The sequence below is a fragment of the Argiope bruennichi genome, chromosome 3 (assembly GCF_947563725.1).
Source record: "Argiope bruennichi chromosome 3, qqArgBrue1.1, whole genome shotgun sequence".
In the NCBI taxonomy this organism is placed as follows: domain Eukaryota; kingdom Metazoa; phylum Arthropoda; class Arachnida; order Araneae; family Araneidae; genus Argiope; species Argiope bruennichi.
In genome coordinates this window covers 107,486,545-107,499,885 of record NC_079153.1, presented here as the reverse complement: position 1 = coordinate 107,499,885, position 13,341 = coordinate 107,486,545, and the positions used below count along the sequence as shown (strand labels likewise).

The 13,341-nt window shown below is 27.2% G+C and overlaps 1 protein-coding gene across 2 annotated transcripts in view; it reads left to right on the top strand.

Moving 5' to 3' along the window:
• Positions 1-13,341, top strand: part of LOC129963239 (intersectin-1-like) — a 65,075-nt gene that overhangs the window by 35,256 nt on the left and 16,478 nt on the right. The window contains exons 25-28 of one of the 2 annotated variants that reach the window (XM_056077457.1): positions 206-238; positions 744-890; positions 1,066-1,216; positions 2,460-2,654. In XM_056077457.1, coding sequence (XP_055933432.1) covers positions 206-238; positions 744-890; positions 1,066-1,216; positions 2,460-2,654 — 526 coding nt within the window. The remainder of the gene's footprint in view (positions 1-205; positions 239-743; positions 891-1,065; positions 1,217-2,459; positions 2,655-13,341) is intronic. The other variant, XM_056077458.1, reaches the window with a different exon arrangement.

Sequence of the window (13,341 nt, the reverse complement as noted above, 5' to 3'; positions counted from 1 at the left end):
TTTAAATTTATGGCAAAATAAAAATTTAATTCAGTGAAAGTAATAATTTTTTTTTATAAAATTCTATTATATTTTATAATTTTTTATGTGTCTAAACAAATTAAAAATTTTATAAGCAATTTAATCTTTCATTCCAAGTTATTTTTAATAAATTAAATTTATGCTGACCATTAATTTCCTTTTGAATTGTCATACATGCTTACAGTATGAGATGTCTGCGTATAGTCCAAAACCAAAGGTAAAAAAAATTGTTGCTTGGGTTCTCTAATCTTTGCATGAACACAAATTTTCCAAGATCTCCATCCTTTTTTTTCTGCATTTTTAAATTGCATCCATATTACCTAAAAACTGTTTCGATCACTAAAGCTCCCTAAACTGGTTGCATGCTAAGAATTATTTTAGAACATTTTGAACTACTGTGTGGTTTGCTGTCACATTGCACTGCAATTAATTTTAGCAATGGGAACATTACACTTTCCTTTAGAAGCCCCCCCCCTCATTTCTATTATTCTATAGAAAATGAATTTTCATAATTTGTCATTAGCTTCAAAATTGGTTGAGATTAAAATGATTTTTTTAATCATTTGCATGATGAAAATTCTTTATTTTTTCATTTTCTTTTCTAGTCAGTCCATTTATAAAATATAAGACTTCTTAAATAGTTTTTATTCTGATTTTTTTTTAATTATGATTTTAAAACTCATTTTTTTATGAGTCCGTGCTTATAAACATATATTTTCTAGGGTGCGAAAGGTTTCAAAAGAGGTGAAATTGTTACTGTTCTTGCACCTTACAAAGCTACAGGGCCTGAACAAATATCTTTAGAGAAAGGTCAGCTAATCCAAGTTCGTAAAAAAGCACCTAATGGCTGGTGGGAAGGGGAAGTTCAAGTAAGTTTTATATATATATATATATATATATATACTTTATTTTTATAGAAAAATAAAATGAGAAAAATTGTTTGCCTTCCAACTATTAGTTTGTTCGTATCCTAAATGTTTGATATGAAGAAAATTAATTTTGAAGATTACAATTTATTTCTAATAATTGTATATCTATAAACAGGTTAAAGGTAAAAAGAGGCAAATTGGTTGGTTCCCTGCATCATATGTAAAAGAACTAAGTGGAAGTCGAGCAAGCAGTAATCGTAGTACTCCTGAACCAATGCTGTATTCCAGGTTTAATGAAAACTTAAATGGAGGGCCGCAACAATCAGGTGTGTTATTTTGTAAAAATGCTTTAAGCCATTATTTGTAAATAAAATAACACTCACAATTTGGGATAAATTATTCTTTCTTTTAAAAAAATATATTTATATTTATTCAATCAAATCTAAAGAATTTATACACAATTCAAAATGGTTTTATTTTGTCATGTACTGCCATTCTGTTATCTGACATTCCATTGTAGCTAATGCATTTCTGAATGAATTAAGAATATTTACTAGTAATAAAGCAGAATATATATATATATATATGAATTGACACTCTACAGATTAAACCATTAGATTGAAATCAACTAAATTTATTACATATATACTTTGAGAAGTGATATTATGCACTTCTGAATAAATTTTTTTTTCTTGTTAAAAATTGAGTGAGATTATTTTTCTCCTCAAAAACTTCTAAAAATGTTAACTGCTCAAATAGTTTTACAGCATTTTATTTTAAAAATTTCTTTTTAATGGTATCAATTTTATTGTCATACAATTTTTTCTTGAATTTGATAATTATGATTTTTAAAAGTATTGTAATAATTTTCATCAGGTTTCCCATAGGTTTCATTCTTTTAATGAAATTCAAGCCTTTTTTGTTTTTTCATCAGGTATTAAATAATGGGATTTTCTTTCATTGGTAGAAGTTAAAGAATAAGGATTATTTTTTTCTTAGTTTACATATTGAAGAAGTGTTTACATAGTTTACATATTGCCACAAAAGATAATATGCAATTAGAAGAAGAATAGTCTTAGGGAGTTTTCATTTGTGTTAAGTAACTATGTTGAATAATAAAGGTGGGGTTGGGGAGAGCCTTTTATGTAAAACACAAGGCTATATATGTCAAACAATATTTTTATGATATACTGCATTCCTAGATAAAAAGAAAAAAGAAATTACGTGGCCAATAATCACTTTGACTAATCTCAATAAAGGAATTAAAAACCCAAGGTAAGATGAGATGAGACTTAAAATGTCAAGTTGTTTTCTAGCTTATTGATATTTCCTAATTGCTTCTATTCGTACATGAGGCACTCTCTTACAGTTCAGATAATTTGGAAGTTGCTTCAATATTATTTGAAACATGAACTTAGATCCATTATATTTGAGGCTAAAAAAATACATGAACATATTTTTTAATAGCACATAAAATTGATTTTATGTTTAGTGTATATTTTTTCCCTCCATCTAGTGTGTGTGATAGGAAAGTTTAAACATAAAAATTATTTTGCTTTTGCTTTTTAGATCAAGTTGTTGCTTTGTATCCATTCACTGGTCAGCATTCAGATGAACTGACATTCCAAAAAGGAGACATAATAACTTTAGTTAATGCAGATGATCCTTCCTGGTGGAAAGGAGAGCTCAATGGTGCTGTTGGATTATTCCCTTCAAATTATGTTGAAGTGTTGAATAAATCTGCTGTCTCTGCGCAAAATAACTGTAAGTATACTTCTAAAATTCCAAATTTTAATTTGATATAATTATAGTTATAAAATGTAACCTCTCAAAAGCTTTTAATAAATCATCAATAATTTGTGTAATATATCTGTAAACTTCATATTTTAGCTACTTACATTTTTTTTAACATTATTTTGTATGCAGATTTTTAAAAAGAGGCAGAGTCATTATTTTTTAAATTGTACTTTAGTATATTCTTTGAAAGGGTGTAAAACTTGTTTCTGGTTGCTAAAACTAATTTTTATTTCACTAAGATTTAACTTTCTATTTAAATGTTGCTTTATTGTTGATTCTTATTTAAAATTTCTGGTCATAGTTTTTTTATTTCTGTGAGAAAAAGTAATTACTCATAGGTACTTGCAAGTTGTACCTTTTTTTTATTATTATTATTTCTGTATTAATTTCATTCATTGATTAGTTGCCTTTGATTATATTTAATATCTGTTGAATCTTTATATATTTCTTCATGTCCATAATGTCCTGAAATTGTCAGGTGTTAAAACTGAGTTATTTTAATTTTCTTGCTTATTTTATATTCATTACGTGCGTGAACTTTTCTATTGGATACTTGTCTCATGATCTTGTAGTGCTGTTATGAACATAAATGTATGGTTCGTCAGTCTTTTAAATTGTGTGGTGTAACTAAACTTTTTTCTGTGTAATTTACACAGATTGTAAAGTCCTTTAGCTTTATTTAGGAGGAAGATCGCACAATTAAATATTTAAAGCATTGTGATTGTGGTTTGAATTTTAAGACAGCAGTATAATCTGTTGTTGAAAACTAGGTTATATATATATTTATACATATAACAAAAAAAATTGTCAAAATTCAAAAATAATTTGCACAATTATGAAAGTGATATAATAATAAAATAAATTTTTAAAAAATAACTTCGCTTTTGTTTTTTGTTTGTTTGTTTTTAATTTGAAACAAAATTTATTTTTGTGCATCAATAATTTCAGAAATTATCATGGGAAAACTTTAAAATTCATCTTATTTGATTAAAATTAAAAAAATTGCTTTTTTTAATTTTTACCTTTAACAGTTTACTTGTAGCTGCAGATCAAGTGGTCTAGCTTATAAAGCACTCATTTAACTGTATTATTGGTGGAGATGTATTTAAAATTCATGGTAGTTGAATAACTAAATATATATATATATATATTCACTCAATAATTTTCATTGCATGTATTAAAATTCAATATTGCTATCTAAATTTATTGTCCTTAATATGCTCTAAAGAGGAAAATATATATATATAATACTTATAAATATCCAGCTATTTTTTAAAATTAATTATATTTTGTAATCATGATCAAGTAGATTTTTCTAAATTGCAAATCTTATCTTTAGGCTTTTAAATTGTAAATTGTGAAATATATTTCTTAGTATATATTTATATTTCATAAAATTTATGTAGGATTGGGTGGGACAAAATGCCCTTTCAATCCCATTTGGATCAGTGTCTAGGGTGTTGATTAAGAAAAGAAGTAACATTTAAAGAAAAACAGTTAATTTATTTAGAGTAAATAAAATTAACGGAACATTAACAATTGAGACAGGAAAGGTAAATTGCATTAAAGTTAGGCGTTAAAATACTTAGATGTCACCAAAGGAAAAGCCTAACAAGATGTCTGCACATAGCAAGACTAACTGCCGCATTAGCGTAAGATTATTGAACACTCTCTTCTCTCTCTTTGAGAAAATGCCAACAGCTTGCTTTTAATTCAAACTTATGGTCATGCGACTTTGAATTAGTAGAATCCATGGTGCCATCTATTACAATACAATAAAACTAAATTGAAATCTGGGTGTGTTCGGCAAACCAGTGGGATAGTAATGGCCACTAATTAAATCTCTACATTTATGTTAAACTGTTTGTTTTGCTTGCTTTTCTGAAAATAAGTATCTTATATAAAAGTGTATATGTTATGATTTCATTCCATATTTTTGTAAATAATGAAATATATATGATTGATCTATCTAAACTTTAATGCTCAAAAGTACCTTCAAAAGAAATCATTGTATATAAATGTAAAATTAAAATAAAAAGTTTTTCAATCTAAAAATTTATCCAAGTATATCATTTTATTAATAAAAATTAATGTTTTTGTTTGAAGAAAACAGAATGAATGTCTGGGTGTGAAAATAGTTTTAAAGAATTTATTTATTTGTATTCTTTATTCTTTTCCATTTCAGATTGAAGATTAAAATTCTTACCATATTTGTTTTTATAGAAATTAAAAATAAAAATAGGAAATATAGCAAATTGGATCGTTTAATTTGATTTTGTGACCTTTCAAATATGATGAATAGTGCTAGGTTTGGAATATAATTTTGCCAATGGAACTCTATACAATCTTAATACTATGCTTCTTGGCATCTATAGCTTAGAAAAGTTGCACATTTTTCAAATCTGTTATAAGATATATGATATTTATAACTTAATATTTGTAATTTAAAAGAAAAATCAATACATACTTTGGTTGCTTCTCAACTTTGTTCCTTTGCGATAAAAGATTCTTTAAAAAAAATTTTGATATCTTTGTTTACTCTCGTATCTCAATTTTTCTTGTGGTAGTTTTTCATTTTGACTTTTGTCTTATCCTCTAATTAGTTTCATTGTAAAAAATTATTCATCCATATTTCAGTGGACATCCTTTGTTTTTCTTTTATTTTTCATTTTGTTGTGTACACAACACTGAATATTTCTTCCTCTGTCCTTTGCAGGAGATGTCCCCACTGGAAAACCCACTACCTGCTCTGCTGCGAGACCAGCCCTCTCTATTTCTGTCTTCTCTTCGAATCTCAACCATGCTACTTGGACTTTTCTGTTTATTTTGTCTCTAAACAGAAATTTTTAGTCAACATTTTAGAAAAAGATCTACCTTTATTTTGTTATTTAAACTAGTTCTTTTTACACTGGTTATTTAATTATTTTAGTCAAATTATTTTTTGATGCAATATTGTATATTTCGACAAATCTTTGTTGTTCAAATTTTGTGTCTTTTAATTGTGTGTGGAGCCTATTGCTCAATCTTTGTATTAGTTCAATATAAAAATATTATTTATTTAGCTCACATATATAATTCTCTTTGCATTTTCTGATTTTAGTATTTTCCTACTTCAGTATTTTGATTTAGAATTAGGTAGTGGGCCCAGTATAAAGGATTGTTTATTGGAACTTTTTGGATTCATCTTCCATTTTTAGTGCCTTTAATTTTCTTACATCAATTTTTTCATCAAAATTGCATCTTTGATATTTTTGTAAGAGTTCTAAATACTTAATGTCATTTCTTTTTGTGCTTCTCTAATTTTTCCATTGTTATTAAGTGATTTTTTTTTCAATGAGTTTTTAAACTTGCATTTTAAATACATTTAAGACTGCATAGTATTGAAAATGGTCTTTTGACTTTTTAGAAAACAGTATTTCTTTTTCTGTTTCTGAATTCTTGACAGATGTGTTTTATTTCTTATTATTACTAATTTGTGCTATAGTACTTCATCAGCGATAATTAAAATAAATGTATTATTTAGAAGATAAATCTTAACATTTATAAGTTAATGTAACCAAGATAGGAGAGAAGTCATCAGATATATATATATTCATCTGTATCATTTTTTTTTTTTTTTCATTGATTCATGATTGAAGAATAAAGTTCAGTTGACAAAGTATGTTTTTTTTAATAAAATTTTGGGAAAGGTCAGTCTTTGTTAATGAAACTGTGCCTAATCGTTTCTTCTGAATGTAAAAATAAATCATTAAACATAAGCATAAATATTGAGAAAGTACTAAAGATTTAATATAGTAAGATTCTTTACTTTATTATTTGCAATTTACTATTTTTGTGATGCACTATAAATAATCTTTGAACTATATTGTGAGTAATATTTTATGAACTAATATTAGATATTGTTTTTTAATATTAAAAACTAATATTTAATTAAAATGTAATGCTTAGATGAAATTCAAGTGATAAAATAGAATGATTGTAGATTAAAGTTTATTGTTAAATAAATGTGTATTTGTGTCAACAAAACATCAAGTTATTTGTTGTGGATTTAAAATCAATATTGTACATTCATTTTGCTTATTTTAATAGTGAATGTTGATATTTAATGTCAAAGGAAATATTAGAATTAATGTTGCAAAAATGTTCAGTGTAAAGTAGTTTATGAAAATGAAAAGTTTGAAGCTTGCAAATAAAATCCTGTTAAAAATTCATGACTTTTGCTTTAACTATTTCCAGGACATATAATTTTAAGATCCAAAATTTAATTGAAACAGTTTTTTATTGTTATAAAACTCTATTTCAATGCAGTGGCTTCTTCATTGTAACTGAAAATTATGTTAAAATAATCTTAGTGCTAAAATAATATTTTAACAAAGTTTATAGAATATTTTTCTATCACATTGATATTTTTCATTCGTGTGCATTTTAATCACGTGTACAAATTTCCAAAAGTTAAACCTCTTTTAGTTTTTAAAAACTAATAAAATGTTTAATCAAATATTTTGTTACAATTTATAAATATCTTTTTAAAAATTGTCATAATTTGGCATCATAATTTTGTCTTAACTAAGCCTCATTGTATAATAAAGGAAATAAATGCCTAATATTCCGCTAAATATTTGTAAATTGCAAGTGTTGGTGAACAAAGCAAGTAGGCAAGAGGCCCACTAGATATAGAAAAAAAAATTATTTTTATTAATTATTATTATGTTATTAATTTCTTACTTATCTTTATCCTATCTATGGAAACAGCAAACAGTTGTTTAATTTTATGAATGTAGGTGCAAGTAATAAATTCTAGAATTCAAACTTAAAGAGATGCAAGTCCAATTGAAAAAATAAAATCATAATCAAGCAAATATTGAAGAACGAAGCAATGAAAATTTCTTTTCCACAAACCTAACTGTAGAAGCTTTTGTTTTTAATATTATTAAAAACAAAAATTTTATAATTAAAAGAATAAAAAGAATCAGATATTAGACAAATATTGTGTTAAATATGAATGATTATTAATTTATGTTATAAATTTATTCTTTTTCCTTTTAAATTGCATGTTTTTAAGGCAAATGTTGAAATTACCTTTTGAGAAATTTGATTTTATAACTTTTACACTGATAGTTTCGTTCTTAATTCATATGCTATACATTTCCATAATTTCATAAACTAATTTGCTCATTATATATAAAATGGCAGGCTGCAGTCTGTTAATTTTTTATGAAGATAATTTTTTATCAAATTTAATGTGTGGTTTTATAAATTTAAAATTTTTTACATTAGAAATTATAAGGTAAATTTTTCAAATTATAATAAGATTTCTGTGCTTATTCATACAACAATACAATCCATCAATGAATAGCATAAAAAGTTCATTACTCAATTCCTTTCTGTATGCAAGTAAAGTTCTTTATAGTTTTGCAAAGTAGCAAAATCTCTGATTTTATCTCTTATAAAGTATTACTTCCTTAGTAAGGCTTAGGCAGATAAGTGATATTTATATAAAAGTTTGAATCTGTAATTTAGTTTGAAATAGCTTAGTATAATAAATGTGCATATAACTATATTTTAAAAATAATAAACAAAATTAAAGAATCGGACTTGAGCCCAAATCATTGGTTCAATTTTACCGATTTGTTCTTCATATAAAATACCACGATCATTAGATAATCTCTTGTCTCAAGAGTTTGGAGAGATATCTACTGTCCAATTTCGTGAGATATCCCAAGCACTAATTCTTTATACATTCTTCATGACGAAAAACCATGAAAGATTCTCTGGACCTCTATATTGATTTTGCCAAATTTTATTTCTTATGGTAGCTCATTACCTGTAGCCCTGTAAATTTTGACAAAGCCCCCTGCCTCAACAATTACACCAATTAATTTTACTACTTTGCGAGCGTAGCATATTGGAAAGACTGAATTTTATTTTTACATATTTTCCCTTTATTATGTATACAAAGAAAAACTAATATTAAAATCTTATGATTTAATTTATTGAACTATATTAATCATCGTGAATTAAAAGAAATAAGAATCTTTTAAACCATACCATAAAATATGGTTTAAAAAATTCTTATTTCTTGATTTCTATTTTATTATCACTCGTGTAACACCATGTGACTTGACAAAAAAAAAAAAAATGTTTTTGAATGGTAGTTTGTAGTTGAAAGAAATTGACTAGTTTTAGTTAATTTTTTATACCACTTTAGCTACAATAAATATTAATACTGAGAAAAGGGATGAAACTGATTTATTGATAAGCAACCACTTATTTAATTTCTAAAAAAAATTATGAAATATAATTAAAGCAAACTATCTGGATCCATGCTAAGACTTTTTATCTTACTCTTAAATGCATTGTAAAGTGTTTATTTTCATGGGAAATGTGTTGATGTTTTTAACAAATTTGAATTTAAAAAGCAACTAAAACTTTCTGAATTGATGTTTTTTTGTTTGATTATTATTTATTAAATAATAATGCAATTAAGTAATAAATTGATTATTTTGTCAGGATTTAATTGTGCTAAACACTGTTTTAATTTACAGTGAGAATCAACTTTTTTTTAATTATATAATTTCCTTTGATTTTTTTTTTCTTGTGTGTGTGTGAGAGAGAGAGAGCTTTTATTGCCTTATCACTTAATATTCCATTTGAATTGTCATGAAAACTATCAAAATATGGGAGGGAAATACATAATGGCTACTTCATTGGTTTAATTTGTTGAATCAGCCATCCTATTAGCTGCAGGATAAAGATGTAAAAGTTGTAATAACTTTTCCACATTTAAATGAAAAGCTTGTTATTCCGAGAGGAAAACCTAGATAAACAATCATCAAACTCTTAGTACAAATTAATAGTTCTGGAATAATTTTTTAATTAATTTCAGTGAAATTCTTGTGATTTTCTCCTAAGTATATGTAGTACAAGAGGGAATACCTTTGAAAATTTTCAGATAAATGTCTACATAATTTTTCGAAAAAAATCAATTTTGTCAGAAAGAAAAAATTACCAGAAATGATTCTAAATATATATATATATATATTCTGTTTGTCCGAGCAAAAAAAAATCCAGCTCAAAAAATGTTAATCAACCATTTCAGGTGACATTATAACAATCAATTTTCAAAAAAGAAAAACTTTTGATGATTTGTTTTTCATTTTCCAGCATTTGATCCACCATTTTCTGAAAGCAAGCTAAATCGTATTACTGCATTCTCAACAGTAGCTCTTAGCATATCTGTAGCAATGTTACGCACATGTCGGTGTATCGCATCTTTCAGTTCTGCCAAATTGTTTAGATTATCACCATAAACAGTGCTTTTGAAAGAACTAATTGAACATGCTTTGTAACACGTTTCAGAAACGATTTAAAACTGTGTCTTCGTGTCTAATTTTGCTTAGCAATATTGATATAACACTATTTCACTCCTGGTGGTGAGTTTTTGAACTCTTTTGGCTGAAAAGAAATTTTTATGGCATCTTTTAAATTATTACTAAGTTTGATAATATTTGCTCCAGTAGTCTTCCTTTTATGACCATTTGAAAGTGGAACTTTAATTATGACCACCATGTACTTTAAGTATAACCATCAAGGTACACACTTTGGAGGTTGAAAATGTGTACTTTGGAGAGATTTTCTTAAAATTGTGATTAGAATTTTCATTAATTAAAAATTAAATAAAATTCTAGTATTTTTTTAAATAATACTTTATTGCTGTCTTTAGTTTCCATTAAATCTCTTATGCATAAATTTCATTGTCAATAAAAAGGATTTGTATATCTTAAAATGAAAATATTAATTTTAAATTACAGTACACTTCCGATTATCCGCGGAATTGGGTGGCGCGGCCGCCGCGGATAACAAAAATCGCGGATAATCCGAAAAAAACTAAAATCGGGTATAGCAAAAGAGAAAACAGTCATTCCAACTTTGAAAAATTGTTTTATATACAATAAAACGTAAAATAAACAGCAGGAAATGTTTAACTAACGCTTAATATTTTAGTATATCTCTCAAAACTAGCCTAAAATGCATTTTGTTAATGAAAACAGAAAAGTGCTTTGTACTTACGAGAGGCGTCAAGGATACACAGAAAATTTAATACATATGTGCTGTAATGTATTATGTAATTACAAAAGCATAACTGTAAAACTACACCTTTTTGAAGAAATCAGTCATTTGTGTTTGCTTCTTGCTTTGGAAGCATTTTCTCTTTGCTTGGAAGCAAAAAAAAAACTTAGTGCGCCAGGCGCGGATAATCGGGAGTCTACTGTACATTATTTATTCATTTATTATCGCAAATCTTTTTTTTTTTTAATTTCCTGTTTTTAAAAAGTATTTTCAATGTGTTTAACAGCAGTGTATTTCAATGTTGTAGTAAAACAAACTCAAATCATTTTAATTGTTGCTATTAATATTTCATCCTGGATTTTTCCCACAATGCTGATGATCAGGTTATGAAGATACAATTTATTTTTCCATGTTGAGTAGGTTTAAAAATAATGTATGCTTTTAAAATATTTTTTTTAAATTTCTAATTTATTTGCAACTAAAATTTGACTTCAGAATTAAATGATGACGAAAAAATTTTAAACTGCATTCATTTTTCAACATATTTGCTCATTTGTCTGATATGATTGGATTTATAAAAACACAGACAGGATCACTTATAATGACGAGCTGGTTTGCTGAGAATATTGGTTGTCTTTGATTTAGATGAAGGTGGTTAAAAAGGTTCCATAAAATTCATGTGAAAAAATATTTTTTGTGCATCAATTTATTAAGGGTACCAGAAAGTAATGTCGTTTTTCTACATTAATTTCAAACAGATAAATTTTTACCAAGTTTTTTATTTTTAATCAATAATGTAATCTGTCTCGTTATCAGCAATTAGAATATTTTGGCATCTGATGTACAAATTTCAAAGCCAATTCGTTAAAAATCAATTGGTTTTTGAGCAAAATATCTAGAGATACTATTTTGGACATCATCCGAATTTTTTAATTTTTTTGCCACTTGGAAAATGTTTTAGTGATAGTAATAAATCGGATGGCTCAATATCCATCGAATATGGTGGGTGAGACATATTGTTTGCCATCGGATTCTAAAACCCTCTGCGCAGGAATAAATGTAAATCTGATGGCTCAATATCGATCGAATATGATGAGTGAGACATATTGTTTGCCATCGGATTCTAAAACCCTCTGCGCTTTTGCGCATTCGTTGGGATTGGTTTAATTCGTCAAAATAGGGGTGAGAGTAAAGTTGAAAAGAGGAGATTTTACATTTAACAGTAAACTCGGATTACTCGGGGAAATAAAATAAATAAATGACACTCACATACACGTGAAAAAAAAATTGAACGAAAAAGTATGTAAATATGGCTGAAATCAAATTCAACGAAGGAAAAATAATTCTGGAAATGCGCTCAACCATTCATGTCTCACCCCTTGGTGAGATAGAATCGTCGAAAATATTGTCTCAGGATATTGAAACGAACAGTACTTCCTATCCCTATTCTTTCATTCTAATCCAGGGTTATTCTTGCGCAGTGCGGTCTTGCATTATCGTGTTGTAGAATAACACCTTTTCTCTTGATGGTCGCTGTGCGCCTTTTCTATTAAAGATTGATTTACTCTATCCAATTGTTCACAGTAAAGGTCTGCATTCACAGTTTGACCAGGTTTCAGCACTTCAAAGTGAACGACCCCGCGAATACTCCACCAAGCATACAAAAGAGCTTCTTGGGGAAAGAGCCAATGCGTTTTGAATTAACATAGCGGACCCATTTTTTATCTCCAGTGATAAAGCAATCAAAAAACGCTTCTGTACTGTGTTCTTAAAACAATAAGTTGCATACGGTGGATCGATTAGCTTTATTTTCTTTGGACAGATTATGTGGGACCCAAACACCTGCTTTGCTTACTTTTCTAATCTGCTGCAAATGTTCTTGGATGATCAACTAATGTTGGTTACGAGTGTTTGACAGTTCCCTGATCTTCTTATCCGGATTTGCTTCCATTTCCGTGCTTAACATGCCGTTGTCTAAAGTTGTTGGTCATCCTGATCGATATGAGTCGGAAAGATCGAAATTGCCGGATTTGACCTGAGAAAACCGCTTTTGGCATTTATAAATGTCCAATGCGTTTGGATAAACAGCGCAAATGTTTTTGGTAGCAACTGTTACATTATTATCCTTGTAGAAACCCAGAAAGCTACAGATATGTACCTCTTGTATTTGGCTGAACATTTCATCATAACTTGCACAGATAATAATAATAAGAAGAATTAATTATTTGCAAGTAAACAAGTCACTCTAACCTTAAAATGTCTTTGGCAAAACTTTAAATTACACAATGAGCTGATAAATGATTAGCGAAGATCGATGTGCGTAGAAACGACATTATTTTCCAGTTTCCGGTTCTAATAATAATATGCATTAGAACCGTGTTACTTATTTTGTATTGAATCTTCTTAATGGTGTCAAGTCCCATGACATTATAATTTAAAATATACTTGTTCGATTCATCTATCTTCCAGCCTTCATGGTATTGTTACTTTACTTTCTTAAACTTTATGTAAACTTCATAGATATTTATCAAATCATTCTTCCTTAGCTTTTTAACAGTAGAACAAAAATCACGTGATTAAATAT